The 25,177-nt window shown below is 38.6% G+C and overlaps 1 protein-coding gene across 2 annotated transcripts in view; it reads right to left on the bottom strand.

Annotated features, from left to right (window-relative positions):
- Positions 1-2,334: 2,334 nt before the first annotated feature.
- Positions 2,335-25,177, bottom strand: part of PRKCE (protein kinase C epsilon) — a 338,032-nt gene continuing 315,189 nt past the window's right edge. For both annotated transcript variants that reach the window (XM_083361586.1, XM_083361587.1), the window contains one exon: positions 2,335-9,317. In XM_083361586.1, coding sequence (XP_083217712.1) covers positions 9,171-9,317 — 147 coding nt within the window. In that variant the 3' untranslated portion in view covers positions 2,335-9,170. The remainder of the gene's footprint in view (positions 9,318-25,177) is intronic.

Below are 25,177 nucleotides of genomic sequence, written 5' to 3'. Positions count from 1 at the left end.
AAGCAGAGCTTTAATTGCACCCTTGCAACTTCCTTCTTGATTTCTTTTTATCATACCCTGCAAATGTTCCTGGCCGTCAGGGGTGCCACAGAACCAGGGAGTCCTGTTTCCTCATTTCGTTCATGTATCCTTCAAACAGACATACAGGAATGCCACTTCTGCAGCTGACATGGCAACTTCCTTTTCATCCTTAACCAATGTCTGTGGAAGAAAGCTATAAGAACATGCCCTTTTCTCTATATCTGCACTGGACACTGCTCCACTTAGTCTCTCTCATCACTGTTCTCCCAAATATCTGTAGCATCCATTGCTGCACAAGTTTAAAACCAACTATAGTTTCTACTCAGCAGCTCATGATTTAAAAGATAGGACATGAAAGGCAAAAAGGGACTCAAAGAGATCCTGCCTACAAAGCTAAGATAGCTTATTGCTCTGTGAAAAAAACAGCAATATACTTCAAGGCTTTTTAAGAGGGCAATGGCTGGAATTTGGTGAGATTTAGATGCTAGCCGTCTCTCCAGTTTTAAAACAGATAAGCTGAGGAGTGAGTTGGCAGGATTTAATGTCAAACGATTGTTGGGCTGTCTTGAAGATAACCTGATTTCTGCAAGGAAAGTTAACAAGGCAGCTGTTATCCCACCCCAAATTCTCTCCTAGAAAGCTTTAGCTGAATGACCCGCTTGCTAGATGTGCTTATAGCAGGGATGGTGAACCTTTTAGAGACCGAGTGCTCAAACTGCAACCCAAAACCCACTTGTTTATCACCAGGTGCCAGGTGGGAGGTGGCCCACTGGGTAGGCGTGGCTGTGGTGGTCATGTCAGGTGGGTGGGTGTGGCCAAAGTGGGGCATGGTCACCTTGATGTTGCTCATGGGGAGGGATGCCTATGGGGGCCAGACAGGGTTGGGGGAGATCCAGGGGTTCACTGGCAGGTGGGGTGGTGGGCAGGAGGCTCGTCCTGTGGGGTGAAGTGCAGCGAGGCAGGGTGGGGGTGCCTTTGCTGCAGGGCAAGGTGAGGCAGGGGTTGGGGCAGCTGCTGCCTGACACCATCGGCCCCTGCATACAGAGGCCAGCAAGCGCATGGGGGCTGATGGTGTCCATCAGCAGCCACAGCCTGCTGGCTCCTCGACCGGCGCACTCTGGGTTTCCGCAGCCACCGCCAGCAGTTCAGAGAAGCCGCCTCTGAGGTGGATGGCTGGCTGACAGCTGAGGAGGTGATGCAGTGGATTATGCCTGGGAAAAGGAGAGCATGCAAGGCCAGGAGGGACCGGGGGGGGAGGAAACCAGCCGTGCCAGGATGCATCCGGCCACGTGGGACCTCGGGCGACTGGTTGAAGAGGGATGGTTGCCATCTCCAGGACATGGCACGTGTGCCAACAAAGGGCTCTGAGTGCTGCCTCTGGCACCCGTGCCATAGGTTTGCCACCACTGACTTATAGCCTGTGAATATCAATCTGTCAGAATGAAATTTAGTAAACTTGGAAACTCTGGGTGTAGACATCAAGAGGAGCCTTGGTGGAGCAGTGGGCTAATGCCTCCTTAAGTAACACCAGCTGCCTGCAATTAGTGCAGGTTCGAGTCCCACCAGGCTCAAGGTTGACTCAGCCTTCCATCCTTCTGAGGTAGGTAAAATGAGGACCCAGATTGTTGGGGGAAATAAGCTGACTTTGATTTGTGCTTCTTAGAATGTAAGCCACCCTGAGTCTTCAGAGAAGGGCGGGATATAAATGGGATTAAAAATAAATAAATAAAATAAATAAACAGCCTCATCAACAAATGTTCCCATCCGGGGAAAAAATGGTGAGAAGACCGTGGATTCTTCCATCTTTCTTTTTTCCTTAAAAATTCTGAATGTTTTTCGGGTTAAGGTAGGACATTTTCCACCTTGATCAATAAATAATAAAGGCACTTTTGGCTGATATATAAATCCTGGAAGTTTTGCTGGACTCTGAGCATTGACTCCAGCAATACGGTTACCCTGAGTTTAAACCCTGAGTTTAAATTAGAAGGAAATAGTATTTGGATGGAGCACTAAAAAAAAATTCCAGAGGCATTCTTTTAGAACCCAGAAGTTTAAAAATATCGAGGAAGAAGGCAATGACAAACCACTTTTGTACTGTTGCCAAATCAACGGAATGGATCTGTCCATGTGACCACCAGGAGTTAAGATTTAGTTGAAGTTCTTTTTACCTTTTATAGGAATATGATTTCTGTGTCAGGGAGTCGTAAAGGGGCTCTCAAAGAGTTGTGCTCTTTATGAATATTTCCTATTGTATCATTCACTGCTTGAGAACGTCTTCGTTCTCAATTGAAACCACTTACGAAAACTGCAAAACACTTTTAACATCATAGTATTTATTAGCTTCTGAAACAATACACATTCACATACTTGAGAATACAGTACATTTGGCACAGTAATAATGGCTACAGTGAAATAACCCTAATGAATGGCAAGAGATTTAAATTACAACTATAGGAAAAAGTTTGTACAAAAAAAAATCTCACAAATAAAGAAAAAAAAGAAAAAGAAAAACAATGCAAAATACTACCTGGTCCTGTAACACTCGGTAAATTTCATATATTTTTTTAAAGCCTTTCCAGAGAGATAGCATTAGTTTTATTGTAGAGAGAGAGGCAATACTATCCCCATGGACAGTGACTTCAAAAAAAAAAACAAAGCAAGAAAAAGTGGTCTGTTGTGATTTCTTCCCATTTTTTTTTTCATTTGGCCTTTCGCACACTTTTTATGCATCCTTCTCCCATCACTTCAGAAGGATAGGGAAAAAAAACTTTACAAAAAGAAAAAACTTTTAGTCACCTGCTAATTTTTAGAAAGTTTGAGGAAAATGAGGAAGCTGCTTAAACGGACCATTTCAGGAACAGAATTCACCTATATGCTCATGGCAGCAAGAGGTTTTGCACGCAACCAAACTGCCTCAGTTCTGTTGGCTTTCAGTTCAGTTTGTGTCATGCATCCTCTTTAGTGGCCTTGCATGCTGATAGATCCACCCATTTCCATAAAAAAATAATCCAGACATTAACCCAGACAATTAAATATACATTCAGGTTCAGGTATCATGATACAGCCTGGGATATACTTGTTAGCCACATATCTGCCATGGGCAAAAGCCATCAAAGTTTAATTGCATGGGTTTCTGTCGCAGGATCAAGGTGGACTTCAGGATTACAGCTGAAATATCTTTGCATGCAAAAACATTAATTTTTTCCTATTCAGCATCCTAAAGAGAGAAATGCAGGAACCGGGGCATTTCTTATTAGCATAAATGTTTCTCAGAAATTGTGCATGCCAGGAAAGGGAAGTCATATACTCCACAATTTTGCTTACAGAAGCTTTGTGGAATGCACGTTTCATTTTCTTATAAAGAACCGCTAATCTCCATTTTGCATGAAGACCTTTACATGCCATGCAAACAAGTGCGCTGGACAATCATTCTGCAGTTTAGCCAACTTACAAATTGTTTTGGGAGGCCTTTTGAAATGTTCAAAGTTTCCATTCACCTATAGAAAACACTACTTGGCTTTGTTCATTCTTGCACTGGATGTTCAAAGTTAACACCAGAAAAAATAATACACAGAACAGGTATGAAACTTCAAAAACTAAAGGGCATTTTTACACTTTCTCTCTCTAAAATGAAAATACAATGAGATGATGTGTCCTTTGTGATATTTCTGTGCTTTCACTCTAGAAGCCAGAGGGTGAGGAGATGCAATTTCTTCCCCCTGCCCCCAGCCCCTTAGTTTTTTATTAAAAAATAAAATAAATTATTTAACAATGTTTGATACTTTATTACTTTGGTAAGCCAGACAACACATGACTTGGTGTAGCATATTTAATATTCTGAAATCCTCATATGAATACATACATATATGTATATATATTTATATATAATAATAATTACACCTGAGTTTTAAAAAAAAACACAACATAAGGGAATTAAATGTCTTTGTCACCAAAAGTGGCTCTGAACAGCCGCACACAAAACTGATGTAACCTAATCTGTCCCTTTAAAAAGATGACTTGCACCTTTTCAAGCTACCTCGAGCCCTGGGAATCGCTCCATGTGGCTTCTTGCCACATTATGGGAAGTTATAGGCCACATGGGAGAAGCCCATGACAGGTGCCTTTTCTGGAAATTGGGGCATAGTGTCTATATGTTATGGATTGTATGCCCTGAGGCAATCCTGCTTTGGTTGGTGGGTTCCTCTGGATTCATCTGAAGGCACCAGTCTGCTACAATTCAACCAATTTTATCCATGTATCAATTAGTTTAGTCTCGCTCTTTGTAATTTACCACATAACATTTTATATGACAGATTATCCTTGCTCAAACTGCTGACAAAGCATTTTTCAGAGAGGCTCCAGAGCAGGCTCCTGTAGCTGTTCAGGGATACCCGGTTCCTGTCTACTAGCATGGATGGTAACTTTTGATAGCCAGGAGGTTCTGTGTTCTCTGCAGAAGAAACCTTTCTGCAACAATTTTCTTCTCATAGTGTCTGAAAGATGTGCTTTGGTCAATAGTGGTCCCTTCTCCCCCCTCTCCCCCCTCTCTCTACCATTCCATATACAGTTTAAGAGAACTATACAGGAGAATCAGTACAGCTTAATATAGGTTTACATCTGTCCTATAACGAAAAAGGGAGGGAAATTCATTTTTGACAATAACTTGAACCAATACACAAATAGAGTATTGCACATGGACATAATCATAATTATTCTTTCATAGGCTAATTTTAATAATATGCCTGAACATGCAGCAGTTGATACCTCTATATTTATTGAATTCCACAGGCCTTGCAACAAACATCTATATACAAATCCTCAGTTGGAGAGAGAGAGAGAGAGAGAGAGAGAGAGAGAGAGAGAGAGAGAGAGAGAGAGAGAGAGAGAGAGAAAGAAAAAGAAAAAAGAAAAAAAGAAAAAAGAAAAAAGAAAAAAGAAAAAAGAAAAAAGAAAAAAGAAAAAAAAGAAAAAAAGAAAAGTTGGGAAAACGCTTTATGACTGCCACTCCATCTCCCCATATCCAAAAGTCAGGCTCCATAGCCAATACACTTTAAGCATATTTATTAATATTTTTTTCAGAGAAAAAGATCATATATTATAAATGACAAGTGTTAAATGACTAAGGAAGTGTTTAGAAGAAAATTGCAACCAATTCAAACATTTTATGCAATTTTTATAATAAAGTGTCTATGGGGCTTCACTTTTGGTACACCCTGTATGTAAGTGTGCATGTACGTTTGTGTGTGTGTATATGAAAAATCCAAGTGCAACAAATAAAAAAAGATTCCCTTAACTGCTCATTCAGTCTATATATATAGACTAATCTATACACATACGCACACACGTGTATATATATGTATATATACATATATATATATATGAATGATACATATACAAGCACGCATGTCCACGCTCACATATACAAAAATGCAGTATCCCCAGAAATATGAGTAAATAACACTATCAGCATATCTACAAGCGGTAACTTCACATTTCTTTCTTAATGTATTTTCCACATGAGTTACCAGTTCGTCATGATGACACAAGAAATCCATTTGCAGCCTTCAAGAATGTCAGTTTTTGAATCTTGAACTTAGTCTCTCCCTCCTTTTTCGTTTCATGAATGGCTTTGCTTTGTGGTTTTCCTATTGACCACAGTTATCACAACAGTTCTTTCAAAGCTTTTCACAACCAAACAGTAGTAGTACTGGGCTGACCCACAGTACAGTAGTATGGCATTCCAGGATCTCCGTCTCCAACCCTCTGCTGTTGGCCAGGGCCCCTTTACACGGGACCCCGGAAGAGGACAGAGGTACGTAACTGGAGGTGAGCACTCAGCAAAGAGAAAGGGAGGGCAGAGGCTATGTACAATGAAAGATGGGTCGTCCCATTTGTGTGTGTTAAAGCCTGCAAAAGTAACACACTGCTCTTGAAATTAAAATTAAATAAGCAAAGCAGATAATCATTCAGGTTCCATACATTAAAAAGAGGCTCCCCTCCTCTTTAAGTCCCCTTCACACCTGTCAATGCACCAGTGACACAAACGATTTAGGCACATGCTTTTAAACAGTTTTTACTATGGAAGGATTATCATGAATATGGCAAAGCTGCTGTAACAACTGTAGGAAACCTATGCTGCTTTACTAAAGCTAGTATAGGCTTTTGGAGAACTTGTCCATTCTTAGCCCTTTAAACACCTGTCTTTGTAGCATTTGTGTTAGTGATTATTTTTTTAAAAAAACAATTAGTTATAATTTCTAAATAAAAACTCTTAAAAAGTCTTTAAAAAAATAGCTTTTTCCTGAAATGTTTTCCATAGCATTTATTATTTTAATCACAATGCTTTTAGTCAAGACTGTTTGTTTTTTCAAGACCCACCCTTGCAACAAAACAGTTTTTAAAATATACGTTTTGGGGGGAGGTGGAAAATCGTTTTGCCCCATTCACTGCACTATGACAGCATGGCTTGTTAATGTTTTAGCAAGCTGCTCTACTGTAAGTATGGGTGAGACCCATAGAAAAGAGAGGAGTGGGATTTCTTCCTGTCAGTTACTTGCATTTCTAGAAAAAAAAACAGTTGCAAGATACAGATTTCAAGAAGAACATCATAGAGTTTCTAACTATGTTTTCGACGAGTGTTTGCTAAATAATAAGTTCCATCGTGTTTGAGGTTTACTTGTGGGTAAAAGTGGCACACATCAGCCTCACAATCATAATATGGAAGTCCTGCATAGCATACGATGGCTTTTTCATCCTAATGACACTCTCCTTCTAGGCTCCCATCAGAATTAAGAGGAAACAATCCCTAGCAATTGACTTATTCCTGGGCAGCCATCAACTCAGAAGCTTAGAGCAGCCCTTGCCTCACTAAACCCTGGTTCTGACTAGGGACAGTGCAACACCAAGAAGCAGCTAAAGAAAGAGTTGGCCTCGGTGTATGATCACTAGCATTTTCTCTGCAACTTTCCCATTTTTTCTGCATCTGATGCAGCTTAATTAACCCTGAAAGAAGTCCATATATCATGGCAACTTCTGATGGCATGTGGAACACTGCCTTTTCCTTTGATCTGATTGTGAAACAGATTAGGGCAGATAATCTTGTTCACATCTTTGAATTCTGAGAATTATCGATATGCTGCCATCTGTCGCTTCTAATCACAAACAGAGAAGGAGTTTTTAATCAACCAAGGCAGTGTATTTTTTTTTTAAAAAAATCTGAGTTCTGAAAAATTTTAGTGTATTAATATTTCAGTTACCTTTTCATTTAACCCACTGAGGTTAAATTGATGAAAGTCAGTCTGAGTTCAACCGAGATCTCAGATGCATGATAAGCTACCGAACAGAAGCTGTTTTTCAGTTGCTTTTGTGGATTTCAGCCTCTACACAGTCTACTAAACTACTTATGTGTACTAGAACTAAGTGAGTTTCTAGCATCTCTTTCCTCACCAGGTAAAGAGCAAGCGGTGTGGCAACAATGCCTTGTGACAGCAATTAATGAAGGCATACATGGCATTATACCTGGAGCATCAATTAAGAGACATATTGACCTAGACAGATCTCAGCTCTCATATATTTAAAATGCTTGCCTTTCCAGGGTAAATGCTTCATTCAATTTATTTTGAATATTGGAAACCTGGCATCTCCATTCTAAGCACATGAATTGGAAAGAAATGATTACGTTGGGTTGTATAAATTATTTGCATGATTAGCCCAAACGTGTGGAAGTTTTAGCCTAGACAAACTTAAAACACGCCTAATAAAGGAACTGAATTTAAATTAGCTGAAGCAAGATGAAATCTGAATTGTTTCAGTGAATCTAAGAGGAGGAATATGGAAGCTTGTTCCCGTCAGACTAAATAGAGTTGCTTGCATCTACAGTAGAAACTACAATCCAAATTAGGATAACAGCAGGAGACAAAAAGTTAAAGCCCCCCCCCAAACCCCCAATTTATTCTTTTTACATTTTTAAAGCAACGTTGAGCCTAAAATTTTAAAATATGTAATCCTAAGGGTGGAAAGGTACCTAACACTTACTTAGAGGAGCTGCTTTTTCCTCTTCAAATAGTTCCCAGAGGATTTGCCTCTCCAGATAAGATTTAAAATCAGTGTTTATCTTCTAAGACATAGTTTTTCAACCCTAGCAACATTAAGATGGTGTGATCTTCAACACCAGCATTCTGGAAGTTGAAGTCTACACATTTTAAAGCCACTGAGGCTGAAAAACACTCTTCTAAGACATGCAACAGAATTTTGAGGAGAAGATCACATTTGACAGATTAGGGGCATATTTCTCTTGCCTGACACTAAATTCAAAAACTTCAATTTCCTAAGGTTGTATTCCATGCAACGTAACATGGAAAAGCTGTCTATTGAGGAATTGAAGGTCACTCCAAATCTATCCATTTGAATGTTAAGGGTGCAAGCTCAACCATTCCTGTTGACAATCTATTGAAATCAATGGCAAAGGGGGTTTATGTTAACTCTCTCATGCTTCATAAGGCTCCGGGCAATCATCGCAGAATGCAATGAGTTGATTCCAAGCTCAGTAAATCTTATGGCTGATTTATAGATTCATACCTCAGTTGAAAATAAGTCATAATGAAGTATTCCTCTCTCTCTCCATAATCATATAAATCATATAATTATCCATCTAGCACAATGTGTTGAGATACCTATTTATGGCATCCTGGGAAAAAGTTATCTAATCTTCAGTACATACTCTAGACCATAATTTTAATCATTAAAAATGAAGCTAAAATTCCTAGTGATTTTTAAATGTTAAAAATGGTTGAACAAATTACTTTTGACAGTGCTAGGTGATTTTTAAAAAGACAAAGCCTTACTGAAAATAAAAGAAAGTCTGAATAGAAAGAGAGAAGGAGAGAAGGAGAGAGACAGCAGCAAAAAATAACAACAATGTGTTACCTTTACAATTTCCAATACAAAATATTTTGCATTGCTCTGTAAAACAGCTATTATGAGTGCCTCCAGATCAAAGAAATATAACAATAAATAGACAGTAGAAAGTTATGGGTTTAGGCTCATGGTCAGAGAAGCAGTTCTTGATGGTGTAGCTGGAGGATTTTTCAGAGCACAACTTGCAGCATCTGTGATCTGGCGGTTCCAATTTAGGGGTTGGGGGGAATATCTTATGGCAGCAGCTCTTCTCCAAAATATGAGAAGCCTTTAAATTCTTCTTGGTTGATTTGCTTTATAATTGTCTCATCCACCGGTGTTAATATTGGATCTTCTCGTGTAAAGTCTTGATCAAAGTTATTTACATCCCTTTTGGTTTTCTGAGAAACAAAAGCAAAAGATGAAGAATGAGTGGTGTTCTTGCACCAACAACCAACTTTTTCCCCCTTGGGATCTGAAAAGAGTGATAGCGTGTTTGGCTTCTAATGGAAGGCAGATTCGTTTCATACACACAGATTTCTCTCTCTCTCTCTCTCTCTCTCTCTCTCTCTCTCTCACACACACACACACACACACACACACACACACACACAATTACACACACACACACACACACAAATACACACACAAACACACAGAGACACTTCATACAGGAGAAGATGAGAAAAGAGGGTGGACAAGTGAGGGTGCAAAAGCAAAGAATGGTCCTGGATAAGCCCAACAGCCTTTAACTGAGAAGTTGGAAGCAAAATGGTGGTATACCCGATAACTTAAATTATACTATACTGCAATAATTTGGATAAATGAATCATGAATTCAGACAGATCTTGTCTGGAAATGGCATAATGGATTGCTTACAAATATAGGGGTGAAGCATATGATCTGTATTTCTGATGATGAATCTAACATAAGGTATGCAAAATCTCACAAATTTGCAGCTTTTGAATCTTTAGGATCTAGCAGTGATTGTTTTTCACAGATATAGAGCTTTCACAACCGACCTGTGGAAGATCCATCATCTACAGTCCTAATATGCTAGTGCCAATTCTGATTGTGATGGCAGCTATTATATATAGAAGCATATATTTATGATATTGCTGCCGATATATACCCCATCCCAGCTAAGAGCAAAATCCCAGTTCTAACTTAAAAGGAAAAGAGACTGATAGCCAGTTTTCCAAATATCTCCTTTGCTATACCTGAGAAAAGCTTGTTATAAAACCAGACCTCAATCATTAATTTACTGAGTTTAGAAAATATGACAGGTACCAGATAAATGTTTTACTCTGCTTTTACTCACATTCATGCACACACATTTCCTTCTCTTTGCTTATGAAGGCAAGCCATGGTTTGTTTTCTGGAGTAGGCATGAATCTGTGAAAGGGCCTAAGAAGTTATGGCTGGATCATTACAGATAGTCCTTGACTTATGACCACAATTGAGCCCAAAATCTCTGTTGTTATGCAAACAGTTGTTAAGTGAGTTTTGCCCCATTTTATGACCTTGCCACAGTTGACTTTGCTTGTCAGAAGGTTGCAAAAGGTGATCACATGACCCTGGGACACTGCAACATCATAAATACATGCAAAATGGCAAGAATCCAAATTTTGATCATGTGGCCATGGGGATGCTGCAACGGTTGTAAGTGCAATGATCAGATGTGAGTCACTTTTTTCAGTGCCATTGTAACTTTGAATGATTACTAAACAAATAGTTCTAAGTCGAGGACTACTTGTATATAATGTCCACCTTTCGTCCATCACTAATCTCAAATGGTTTTCTATAATTAGGTAAAGGTAAAGGTTCCCCCACACATGTGTGCTAGTCGTTTCCAACTCTAGGGGCCTGTGCTCATCTCCATTTCAAAGCCGAAGACCAGCGTTTGGCCAAGGACGTCTCCGTGGTCATGTGGCCAGCATGACTAGACGCCAAAGGCGCATGGAACGCTGTTACCTTCACACCGTAGTGGTCCCTATTTTTCTACTTGCATTTTTACATGCTTTCGAACTGCTAGGTTGGCAGAAGCTGGGACGAGTAACAGGCGCTCACTCTGTTACGCGGCACTTGGGATTCGTCCCGCCAAACTGCCGATCTTCTGATCGACAAGCTCAGCATCCTAACCCACTGAGCCACCGACAGTAAAAGAGACATCATTTGATTAAAGTTTCCCAAGCAAGAAGAAATCACAGGATGTTTTCATTATAGTTCAATAGAGAATTAAGCACAGAAATGTAACTAAAAAAACTGGAGTGTGCAATGTTTCCAAGCAAATTCTTCCCACATAAACTTTCTTGCAACTATTAACATTGTATATTCATAAGTTGTAGAGAAACGAATGAATTTGCATGGACTTTGGAAGCATGTAGAAAATATGCATTGTCTCAGAGATTTTTGTACAACCTTCACGATAGTCTTCTTCAAAATGATGCTATCCAAATGTCTATAGAAATTCTCAGTCATCTAGGTCATGGTTGTCCCAAAGGTGCTTTTTCAAGAGGCAACTGGACTTTCTTGTTTTTCTTTGAAGATATTTCACTTCTCATCCAAGAAGGTTCTTCAGCTCTCACTAGATGACCACCATCCAGTCAGAGATGAAGAAGCTTCTTGGATGAGAAGTGAAATATCTTCAAAGAAAAACAAGAAAGTCCAGTTGCCTCTTGAAAATGCATTTTTGGGATGCTATGTAAATGTTTTTAAATACAATTTCTTATCGAACAACTATGGGCACTTTAGTTAAAAACAGGGATGGTACCATTACAGTATTTATGTATATAATGTATATCCCATATTTTTTTATTGTTGAAAACCATTCCATGTTAAGAGAAGTTACTTAAAGCAGACTGCCAACTTTTTAACTGGTTTTCTGCACTTTTTAGTAGGTGGTTGTCTTGCTGATATGAGCATGCATCTTGGTTGGGTTGCTTTCTGCCAGCCAAGCTACTATTAAAAGCATCTGACCAAGCCAAGACTTTTCACAGTCAGTTGGCAGCTCTACTGCAAAGCCAGTTAAGTCCTCAAATATAGACATGTTCTCTTAAGTTGGCTACTTCCTACTGCTGTTGAAGGACTGGTCAAAAAGGGACCGTTGCCTCTTAGCATCTGAAAATAAATGTTGATAAGGAAAGAAGCCTGAAAAAAAAATTCAGTCTTCTACTGCTTTCAGCACTGAATTTGGAAAACCCAGAGGATTTTATTACCCCACTGCAAATTTCCAATTCTTCTGTGTTCTTCCAGTCTTTTTAAAATCCAGATGAATGCACCATTTTCATAACTTGAGTAAAACTGTGGTATCGGAAGGTTAAGAACATGCTGTTCAAGCTCACAATTACAAGAGGGATTTGTGATGCATTCAGTGCAATCTTGCCTTTTCATATTCCTTGCCCTGTCCCATATTCAGAATTGATTGTCCTTCAGAACAACCAATCAACTGCAGCAAAGTTCAGTGTTAAGTCCTTTAGCTGCCTTGAGGGAGGAGCATAGCTTCAACCCATATGCCAACACACTCTTTACTCAAGTTTGCACCTTGCTTTGGATTAATCCTCCCTTGAAAATGTTCTACTTCTTTCTTATAAAAGTGCCCCCAGCCTCTGTCTGCAGCTTCTAGGTTCAGGAAGCAGGCAGAGGGTCCCACCTACTGTAGCTTTTGCTTTCAACAGAATAATCCTTGAATCCATTGGATATCTGGGCTTGTTTTGAGCTGTGACTACCAAAAAGCTGCAGTGATGATATCGGTGGTTATGAGGCCTTGGTCACTCTTTCTGAAACAACCTATAACCGTACCTCAGTGGTGAGACATTTCTTTACTGTGTGTTAAAAAGAGTAAGTGATCCCAGACTTGAGAACTAAAAAAGACTTATAAGCAAGAAACGAAGCAAGATTAATGATACATTCAAGGTGAGACAGGGAGTTATGCGGAAACCTAAAGCCAAGAGTTAAAAAGAAAAAGAAAAAGAAAAATGCTGTATAAAAAAAGAACTGTACCAGGTAACCGACATGAAAGTCTCACTTAATTGGATTCGGAACATTTCTAGTAAACGAAGTCATATAAAGAAAAAAAAATTTTTTGCTGAAACCGACCCATTCATTCGCTACTTATAATGGTTATTTTTCAGAATTTTTTAAAACACTGTCAGTGACATTGTTCATAAATTTTTGCAAGATCAGACAAAATAGCACTATTCTGAACTACAAGGCTGAGCTACATAATAATATACAAGCATATGCAGAACAGATTTTGTTCTTTCTTTGGCAAAAGGAAGGAAATAACTCAAATACTATGAAGTGAGCAACTGAATATGGAGACAATGTGGAGTGGATACATGGAAAAGGTTAAGTATTTCTGCTGAACTGGCATACACAACCATCCTTCATAAAGTGATGTTCTAAGGAAAAAAATTGGAGCAGTCAAAAGCAAATGAGCTAACAATTCTTTCTCTGTATGAAATGTGCAAGAAATTAACTCTGGAGCTAATATGCTTGCCATTTATAATATTGTATTTTATAGAAGCATATTTACTATAGCAATATCCATTTTTTTTCTCCAAGGAGTTCAAGGCAACATAGGTAGTATAATAGCACTCATGCTTCTCAAGTACATTTGCTTGATTCTGGCAGAGAATTGCTCAGTTAAAATGAGGTTTCACTGTTTTTCTTCTTTGAATCGAACTCTTGGTAACTTCAGGGACATAATAATAAAGTTGGAAGATACCTTGGAGGTCATCTAGTCCAACCCCCTGCTCAGGCCTAAACCCTATACCATTTCAGACAAATGGCTGTCCAGTCTCTTCTTAAAAACTTCCAGTGTTGGAGCATTCACCGCTTCTGGAGGCACTGGTTAATTGTTCTAACTCTCAGGAACTTTCTCCTTAGTTCTAGGTTGCTTCTCTCCTTGATTAGTTTCCATCCGTTGCTTCTTGTCCTGCCCTCAGGCACTTTGGAGAATAGCTTGACTCCCTCTTCTTTGTGGCAGCCCCTGAGATATTGGAATACTGCTATCAACTCCCCCTTCATCCTTCTCTTCATTAAACTAGACATACCCAATTCCAGCAGCCGTTCCTTATATGTTTTACCCTCCAGTCCCCTAATTATCTTTGTTGCTCTTCTCTGTACTCTTTCTAGAGTTGCAACATCTTTTTTACATCATGGTGACCAAAACTGGATGCAGTATTCCAAGTGTGGCCTTACCAAGGCATTATAAAATGGTGTTAATACTTCAAGTGATCTTGATTCTATCCCTCTGTTAATCTAGCCAAGCACTGTGTTGGCCTTTTTGGCAGCTGGAGCACACTGCTGGCTCATATTTAAGTGATTGTCCACTAGGACTCCATGATCCCTCTCACAGTTACTACTATTGAGCAAGGTACCACCTATACTATACCTGTACATTTGGTTTTTCTTGCCTAAATGTAGAACCTTACTTTTTTCACCATTGAATTTCATAATTGCTGTTCTTGGATAGCATGGATTTTTTTAAAAACTTCCCAGTCTAACCTACAGGCAAAGAATCTTCTAGTGGTCTCTCCTGTGGTCTCTCCTAACCACATAGCGCCTTCTTAGTATTTTAATAATAGCCAAGATTGGCTAGATGCTGTCATCTAGCTGGGCATGTCCATGCTTATTGTAAAATATGTATAACCCAAATGTTATATTTCCTAGGCCATATCAGCTTTGAAGAAATGAGATCGTCATGCAAACTGCATTGAGCTCCTAGAGGAAAGGTGTGATATATATATATATATATATATATATATATATATATATATATATATATATATATATATATATATATGTGTGTGTGTGTGTGTGTGTGTGTGTGTGTGTGTGTGTGTGTGTGTGTGTGTGTGTATGTGTGTATATATATATATATATATATATATATATATATATATATATATATATATATATATATATATATACTCCCAGAAGAAGGAAGCTAAAGCCTGATGATGACGGATGGGATTCCGTCGAAACGTTGCGCCTACACCTTTAGTTCTACGTGGGGAAAAACCCGAAAAACCAAGGATCCACATACAGGCACCCGTGAAAACCTCAGAAAACATATATATATATATATATATATATATATATATATATATATGTGTGTGTGTGTGTGTGTGTGTGTGTGTGTGTGTGTGTGTGTGTGTGTGTGTGTGTGTGTAAATTTTTTTGGCTTGCTAACAAAGAATAAAGGGAGCCAAAGAAATTTACACAAATATGAGCTGCCACTGCTGTGGCTACTGCCTGTAGATGGCCTTGGGCTAGGCTGAAACAGGAAACAAGATTTGTCCCATGTCTGGGACCAAGCAAGTGTATTCTGAATGCTTAACAAACATTTCACACACACACACACACACACACACACACACACACACACAATCCCATTTATATCCTGCCCTTCTCCGAAGACTCAGGGCGGCTTACAATCTAAGAAGCACAAAACAATGTGCTTAGCAATAGCCTTCATTCCATGTATATGCCTGCTTATTAGGGCTTTCACACACACCCCAAGCGGCATTATTACAAAGTCAGCTTAATTGCCCCCAACAATCTGGGTCCTCATTTTACCTACCGCGGAAGGATGGAAGGCTGAGTCAACCTTGAGCCTGGTGGGACTCGAACCTGCACTAATTGCAGGCAGCTGGTGTTACTTAAGGAGGCATTAGCCCACTATATATATAAAGAATTGAGAATGCTTCTGTCATTTGGGATTCACTGTTGGTTTTCTCTGGGAAAAGCATTAGCTCCACTAACACCTCTCCCCCTTCCATCTCTTACAAGCAGCGATGGGACATTTTGTATCCATAGCAAGAAGAGTTGATAGCAAAAGGTGGCGATGGAAGCAGATCTCTCAAGTGTGAAAGAAGTAGTGGAAGGGATGGATAATGCTCACTTCTGCTAAATTAACCCGAATATCTCCTTTTGCCTCCCCCTTATGGGAATGCCAGTGTTTTTTAGAGAGGTGGAGAGAAGGAGAAAGATTTTCTCTGAGATGAGGAAAAAAAATAAAAATGAAATCATACCTAGAATAATTTGAGTTTGCTTTAACAAGCCTGCTGTGGTTCCTCTTCTCTTGGCTAAGCAGAATTTAAGCAGATGATACTCATTGCCTTTCCATTTCACAATACGTGAAAGGGAGTGGAGAATGCATTTTTTATTCTCAGTTATAACAATTCCCCTCTGCTCTGCCATCTCTACTGGACTCTACGAGGAGGAAGGTCTGGTTTGAGCCAGCTGACCAAGGTAGTGATGCATATTAATAAATATGGATAAATTCATCATACATTTGTCAGCGCAAAGGGAAAGTGATTCAGCAAAGGAACTGCCACCGAAGAAATTAAAAACCAGTATTTTTTTCCCCTTTTTTCCTACAGTTTGTAACATTTTATTAGATTATAGAATAAAATACAAAAATACAAAAGCTAATAGTAGGACACAGTGGAGAGGAAAAAAGGAAAACAAAAAAGAAAAAAAAGTGAGGGGGAGAAGAGAAAAAGAAAAGAAAAGGTATTGACTTCTGACTTCCTCTGTTGCAGGAGGAGGAAGTATTAACATTAAACCTCAACATTTTACTTTTCCATACTATTATAAACTAGCCATTTCTATAACAGCAAATGCATCTAATCAGTAAAATCCAAAATCCTCCCCCCCTTTTTTTTTAAGTCATCAAATTTTTGACACCATGCTAAGCAATGGTGGTACTCGAATATTGTCATGTCCTAAAAGTGGTACAATCTGTGAAAAGGTTGAAAAACCCTGCTCTATCTCAGTGCTTCTCAGCCTTGACAAATTTAAGCCATAAAGACTTCAACTACCAGAATTCCTAAGTCAGCCACTTAAAGTTATCGAGGTCGATAAACAGTGCTCTAAATGTTGATCTTGAATTTGGAAAGTGGAAATTTTTATTTACAAAGAATGTAGAGCCTCCCCCCCCCCATTTCTAAATGTAGCTCCTATACATTTGGATTTGGGGAAAGACAGAGGTTGAGTCTAAGGCTGCTGCTTTGTACATTGTCTCAAGGCTCTACTTTCTTGCTACTTCTGTTTACCATCTCCTTGAAGCTGCTGGGCAAGCATTATTTATCTGCATGGGGTGCAGTATCACAAGTATGCTGCTCTTAGTGTTGTACATCTTTATGCTGGGTGAAGCAAGTGTTGCTGCAGGCTATGAGGGTGTAGATGGCAGGGATCAGGCTTAATCAAAACCTTGGCAAAAGTAAGTAGTTGTGGGTTTTAAAGCCCCCCGGCTTTAGCTATTTTCTACCTTTAATTCTGCCTAGTAGTGCACTTCTCCTGTCAGGGTCAGTTTGCAATTTAGGGGCCTCCTGGATTCACGTCTCCTTTTCAAAGAGGAGATTTATTTATTTTTTATTTTATTTTAATTCCATTTATATCCCGCCCTTCTCCGAAGACTCAGGGCGGCTTACAAGCTTAGCAGTAGATGACAGCTATGGCTAAAGGGACAGCAGTAAATGACAGCTATGGCTAAAGGGACCTTTATATGTGTGCATTAGGCTAAGGGGACCTTTACATGATACATTGGGCATCAACTGTATCCATTTTGGAGTAGGGCAGGGGTCCCCAACCCCAAGGCCATGGCCCACTACTGGAACCGGCCTGCAGGGTCCCCAACCCCCAGGCCGCAGCCCATTTGAGCGAATGGCAGACACTTGGACAAGCAGCGGACACTCACTCTTGCAGCTCCATTTGTGTGACCAGTGGGCCCTCATACTTGTGCATGAAGCTCCATTGGCAGGCGTATGTGCATGCTGCTTGTGTGGAGCTGCCTGTACTCATCAAGCCAGAAACGTTAGGGACTGCTAGGGGGCCTTGTTGATAGTGACTCATACCTCAGTCACCTCCCATTTGGATGACTGTAATGTAGTCTATATGATGAATACATGGAAGCTGCAAGTAGTCCATGCAGCAGTATAGGATGTTTTTGGAGTTTCTTGCTACACTCATACAGCACAATGCTGCTGCTTTGCAAGCTGCTCTGGCTTCCAGTAGGCTTCTGAGTGCAATTTAATATGCTGTTGTCATCGATAAAGGTCTACATGGCACAGGGTCTGGCTGGATTTAGGAAAAATACAGCTCTCTTCTATCAAACAATGTCCTTTTTTTGGATCCTGGACTTGCGTTTTCTCAGTGGCAGTGCCTGCCCATGAACAGCATCCTCTCAGAGAACTGGATGGCCCCAACTCTTTTGGCCTTCCTCAGGCAATTGGACCAGGAGGTTAGATGAGCTCTGTATTGGTGTGGGTTTCTTTTTATTGGGATGCATGGTTTGTCTCAAGTGCCACGATTTGTTCATAACTGTTAGTTTTACTTTTTGCATACTGCCCACAATCATTGAAGTAAGATGGGTGGTCATATAGATTACATACATACATAAATACATGCATGCATACATATAGTACATACATACTTAAAACAGTTGCTTTAGACATATCATCAAAATGATATATAAAGCCATTTGTCTGAAATGGTATAGGGTTTCCTGCCTTAGCAGGGGGTTGGACTAGATGACCTCCAAGGTCCCAAGTTATTATTATTATTATTATTATTATTATTATTATTATTATTATTATTATTATTATTATTATTATTATTATTTAGATCTCACTATCATCAGAAACCTTTTGTCAAAGGGGCAATCAAACTTAGTACTGTAAACATTACCAGCAAGAGAACCAGAATATCTGGATGGCTTCAGCCTGCACTTTTATAGAAGATATTAATGTATTGATGCTTCAGATATGAACAACATATCACTCTGAAAAGACCCTATGGCCCCCTTTATTAAATAACAATCACCACAAAGGTTATTTTTTTTTAAAATGCCCAAACCAGTTAGATTGCTTAATTTTCCGGTGCCTGAATTTGTGAGGTTTTGGAACAATGATAGCTGAGACCAGTAAAGGTTACTGACCCATGTTGATGTGGAAATAACTACCCATGAAATTCAGTGGAAAGGCTTCTGAGCAAGATGTTTAGAAGTAGGGTTCCTCTTTGGTAGTACTGATTCATCTGCCCTTTTTTCGTACATTTAACATAACTATTTTATCCTTAAGGTAAAGGTAAAGGTTCCCCCGCACATGCGTGCTTATAATGCAATTATTCAGTAATGTCTCTGTATTTCCACTTACGTAAACCTTTTTTTTTCCTCTTAGGGATTTGCTGATTCTCACAGAGATTTCTAGACAAATATTTGAAAAAGAAAATAAAAAGAAAATATTGTAAATAAAAAATAAAAACTACAGAAATACCAGCAAATGGCATGGCACCATGCCAAAGAACAGAATGCTGGTTCCAGAATCTTTCCAGCAAATATTACTAGGCAGTTATGTAAATTTCTGGTAAAGACACAAGTTAAAATAGAGGAAACCTGAACTCTAAAACCTAGCCAGTTGAAGGATAGTTTTTTGAAAAAACAACAACAAAAAAACTTTTAAGTATGTTTCATTCTGACAGTTTCTAGTGATCCTCCTTCCCTAGCCGTCATGAAATTAAAAAGAACAGAGTATTATTCTGTTTTTCCCCCTACTAATTCTCATTCAATCTGATGATGAAATATGGTTTAGAAATACTTTCAAAGGGCATAAAACTCACAGGGGAAGAGAGCCATTCCTAAAACAGGCAAGGGATATGTGGATGTTCTATTTTTCATGGAACAATAATTTCTCCAGAGGTCTTTGGTTTCTTAGATTTTCTACGCTTCAAATAAATGTTAGTGAAAGTACTATGAAGAAACACTTCGTCTTGGTCTTTTTCAGGAGGAATGTCACTATCATCACTTAAGGAGGTGTCTAGTCCTAAGAAAAATCTGGACATATTACCCACTGAATACCTATTCCAACAAATTTGGCAGACAATTTGAAATGTCATTTGTAATTAAAGTTGCTTGGAGTACAGAAGAAGAAGAAGAAAAAAAGGATAAGCTTATTACTCTTTTTCCCTTCATTTGAGCAGCAATCTCCAGGGTAGAACACATACTCATTCATATGGTCTCTTGGTGTGATTTAAACCTTTGACAGATCAGGGGTTGCTAAGTACATAGGGAATGGGGAAGGCTGTCTATTGGATATGTTCTTGAGGCCAATATAAGACTCATGGTGGAGAAAGGGGAGACAATGGGTTTATTCCTTCTCTCATGCCTCATATAATGACAATGAAAGGAATAAACAGAACAGTTACATTTATTCATTTTTAAGATGGGAGCTATGTCCACATAAGGCAGAAAAAAAATTTATGGATCATAAATTGACAGGGAAATGAGATGGTTCCTCTTTTAAGGGTGTGAAGAATTTCTGTGAGAAATTCAGAGGAAGATCTGTAGTGCAAAGTACTACTGTATCACTGTAATATAACTTAAGACATACTAAATGTGTAGCTAGTGGAAATATCATTAAAGGTAAATACATTGCTGTATTCTAGTTATCTAAGAATATTTATCATAATTATGTTTCAAACATATGTTCAACAAAAAATATTTTCAAAGTCTTCATATGCACTAGGGTTTGGCTAGAGTTCCTCATCTGGTCACATCAGTCATGCCCATCAGTGACTTGTAAGAAACATGGAAGGAAGGCTTCTTCTTAGGACAGGCCCATTTTGTGGCTTCCCTGTATTGGGTGGGCTTAGCAAACTAATAGCAGTCAATGTAGCAGAATTAATATTCTGCTGCAGAACTACATTTATTTATTTGTTTGTTTGCTTATTTATTTCTCAAGGAACAGTAGGATTTATTTTCTGGAATCTTGACCTATCACACAGTGTGAATTTTATTGGTTTTATTAGCCACTAAAATATCAAAAGATACAACCTACATATTCAAAATTATAGTACTTCTTTTAATACAACTGGTTGAATGTTTTGGCCTAATCATGAGAAGAAATTTCAGTGCATAAAGAAAGAGGAAGAAGTGAGGAATAAATGAAATAGTGTTTTACAATGAGACATGGATCAACCCTATCACACCCCCCCAACTGAACTGAGCAAACTACATTTCATGCAGATGCATTCAAGACAGCTCTCCCCTTTGCAGCTTCCCTCATCTAAATGCCAACTGCCATGCATCAGATGGTTTAATAGAAATATATCATGAGACTGAAAGGACACCTCAGTTTTGTATGAGATCTACCTGGTAATTTTCCCCACACTGTAGGGCTTACCTTAAAGAGGGACATTCACACTGAAGCAAACTTGAAAAGAGAGAATATTCACACAAAAATAAATTTATTTGGCCAGGAATGTTGGTGTTTCCATGACTATTTCTAATGCATTATTAAAAGCTACTGTTTTCAAGAAAGATTTTTTTTCTTGCTTCAAATAAATTGAAAAGTCATAATCTCATGCTTACGACAGGGTCCAATAAGAAGTTGTATATACAATGTTATGACTTTAAGGCAACTGAACAGAGAAAAACTCTGTTTAAAATGCATGCATATTTTGGCACACTAGTTGTAAAACTTCTTAAAAAAATGAAAGCAGATTCTTCAAATTTCTATAGGCACATTTGATTTTAAAATGTTGCCTCCAGAAAGAAAGTCCCTCTTTAAGAATTCTAGCCATCACCATCCTCCCTGTGCAACTTGGCATTTGTCACAGCATTATGAAAACAAACAAACACTGATATTTCTGCAACTGACATATCTCAGGCTAAGGCACATCCAATTCCTGACGCATCCCTCCAATTAGGTTGCAAAAGCAAAATGTTTCATTGTAGCAAACTCCCAATCTGGTTTCTGATCATCCATTTTCCTTTGATCCAGGGTTTCTACCTTCAACAGTCAGGGAGCATTTTGTAGCCACTGAGCATGCTCACAATTATTTGGCCTGAGATTTTGCATATTTCTAGACATATAAAAAGATGGTGTCTTTTCTTTCACCAGAAGAAAGCATTTGTTTGCAGGCTGACAGCATTTAGTGTGAACATGATCAGGCTCATCAATTTTTCTTTTACAGGAATAGATGTATTTAAATGGAAATAAATGCTACAGTGAAAATCTAACACATCACCGGTGTTATTAGAATATGGGTTACAAAAATGTTTTAGGCCCAACTTGAATGAAACAAACAAACAAACATACATACATACATACATACATACATACATACATACATACATAAAGGTAAAGGTTCCCCCGCACATGCGTGCTAGTTGTTTCCAACTCTAGGGGCCGGTGCTCATCTCCGTTTCAAAGCTGAAGAGCCAGCGCTTGTCCAAGGACGTCTCTGTGGTCATGTGGCCAGCATGACTAGACGCCAGAGGCGCACGGAACGCTGTTACCTTCCCACCATAGGGGTCCCTATTTTTCTACTTGCATTTTTTTTACGTGCTTTCGAACTGCTAGGTTGGCAGAAGCTGGGACGAGTAACAGGCGCTCAGTCTGTTACGCGGCACTCGGGATTCGACCCGCCAAACTGCCGACCATCTGATCGACAAGCTCAGTGTCCTAACCCACTGAGCCACCGTGTCCCTGTTATACATACATACATACATACATACATACATACATACATACATACACACACACACACACACATAGATTTCAATTATTACAGACTAGGGTTGTGCAAATGGTTCAAAAGAGAAGTGTTTTTCCCCCTCCAAGTAACTGCATATGGAAAAGAACAGCTTTTCCAATGTTACAATGCTCAAAATAAAATATTTGAGAAGTACACTTAGTAACCCCAAAGTATCCATTTCTGATAGTAGTACTTATATTATATTATCTTAGATTTGATTTATTTTATAAAGTTGATAAGCTGCTACAATTGAAGCTGACTCTTGAGTGTCTTGATTAGGCTGCATGAACCTCAAGTAGAAATTAAGCTTTGGTTTACCAAAGAAATTAATATTCTTACATTTTGCTGCCTCTCTAGGACTGCAAACATAGATTGCTGGTGGAAAGAGGCTGTCAAGCTTTTAGCACAAACTTTTTTCCAGGTACTTTACGATCACAACCTTCAAGATTCTTATGAATCACATAAAAATGAAAGCCTAAATTAGTACAAGTCCTGAACTGGATTATTTGTGATGAGAATTCAACCAACACACCACAAATTTTTGGTCGAACAGGAAAACCACCCAAGTCAGATGTTTACAGTAGCACTTTTGGAATACCTGAAATACAAAGTCTCCTATCTGGAAGAAAAGAAAAATCCCTGACCACCTAATATGAAAAAAAGGGGGGAAATGTTAAAGCGTACTATGAAAAATTGTATTTAAAATTTTTCTCTTTTAAAATAAGTAAGAAAAAAGAAGGGAAACATTTACTCTGACATAGCAAGAAGGATTTAGATTTTTATACATGATCGCTTGCAGAATGAGGAAATAATTCATGCACACAATGCAGGTTAATCTCCCTGCCTGTCCACCATTTCAAGCCAGCGTGAGAGAAGTGATGTCAGTTTGTAGTGGAGTAGGAAGCAACTTAGGAAGAACAACTGTTTGATGAGGTTTGATGAAAAAGCAGTAATGGAATGGGGTTAAGAATATTCATATTTACAAGTGATGTACACAAAATTAAAGTGAACGGGCCATCCTTAATCAAATTTTGTAGAGTTGTCCTTATTTACAGTGTAAAAAAATAATTCTCTGGCTATATTTCCAGGCAGGAGATTAACTTGGGATGTTGAATCTGGTAGCCGAAAGGCAAATTTCTTTGTGGACTTGGCAACATTCTTTTGTGTTTGTTACACCATAACAAAGTGAACACGATAATCTAACATAACCCAATTACCTCAAACAGCAGTCGTTGTTTAGAAGACAACAATTAGAGCAATAGATCCCTGAGCAGCCTCTATGAATAGGTACTTTGACTTCACAAAAGAAATCTACTACAGGTTTTTAAAAATTCATTTTGCAATCCAATAGCCCAGTAATGAATGCAGATTCATCTGTATTCACCCTCATATTTACAAGTGATGTACACAAAATTAAAGTGAACGGGCCATCCTTAATCAAATTTTGTAGAGTTGTCCTTATTTACAGTGTAAAAAAATAATTCTCTGGCTATATTTCCAGGCAGGAGATTAACTTGGGATGTTGAATCTGGTAGCCGAAAGGCAAATTTCTTTGTGGACTTGGCAACATTCTTTTGTGTTTGTTACACCATAACAAAGTGAACACGATAATCTAACATAACCCAATTACCTCAAACAGCAGTCGTTGTTTAGAAGACAACAATTAGAGCAATAGATCCCTGAGCAGCCTCTATGAATAGGTACTTTGACTTCACAAAAGAAATCTACTACAGGTTTTTAAAAATTCATTTTGCAATCCAATAGCCCAGTAATGAATGCAGATTCATCTGTATTCACCCTCATATTTACAAGTGATGTACACAAAATTAAAGTGAACGGGCCATCCTTAATCAAATTTTGTAGAGTTGTCCTTATTTACAGTGTAAAAAAATAATTCTCTGGCTATATTTCCAGGCAGGAGATTAACTTGGGATGTTGAATCTGGTAGCCGAAAGGCAAATTTCTTTGTGGACTTGGCAACATTCTTTTGTGTTTGTTACACCATAACAAAGTGAACACGATAATCTAACATAACCCAATTACCTCAAACAGCAGTCGTTGTTTAGAAGACAACAATTAGAGCAATAGATCCCCGAGCAGCCTCTATGAATAGGTGCTTTGACTTCACAAAAGAAATCTACTACAGGTTTTTAAAAATTCATTTTGCAATCCAATAGCCCAGTAATGAATGCAGATTCATCTGTATTCACCCTCCTGTATTTCAGCCTTAACACTGAGCACATGTCATTGGCCTCCCTTCCCCTTCATTATTCTCCTTGACATCGTAAGTATCTAGACTTTATCTTACAAAAGTATCTCTAAGTCAATGAGATGCTCACTGAAAGCTCCAGCTAGCTATATACTGGTGGTATACGCTGAGAGTAAAAACTTAGTGGAAGCAATTAATTGCCTACAAAAACGTCTACGCTTTATTTCAGCTATTAGCTGGAGAAGCAACAAAAGTATAAACAGAAGAACAACACATATCTGTGTTAACCACTTCTTCCCTCTTTTCTGAAATCAGTGCTATATTTGACTATTATTAATTTGGCTAAGAATGATAAAATATGAAGGAAAAATAATAAAATAATACACAGAAAAAAGCCAGCAAGTAGCATACTTCATCCTCAGAGGAAAAGAGGGTAACAATACAAGGAGATGCAAGTGTTTTACTCTCTGTTCAATTTTTGCCAGTCTTTTAGTGAACACTGGA

This window comes from Vipera ursinii (assembly GCF_947247035.1).
Source record: "Vipera ursinii genome assembly, chromosome: 1".
Lineage (NCBI taxonomy): Eukaryota > Metazoa > Chordata > Lepidosauria > Squamata > Viperidae > Vipera > Vipera ursinii.
This window is presented reverse-complemented; position numbering and strand designations above follow the sequence as displayed.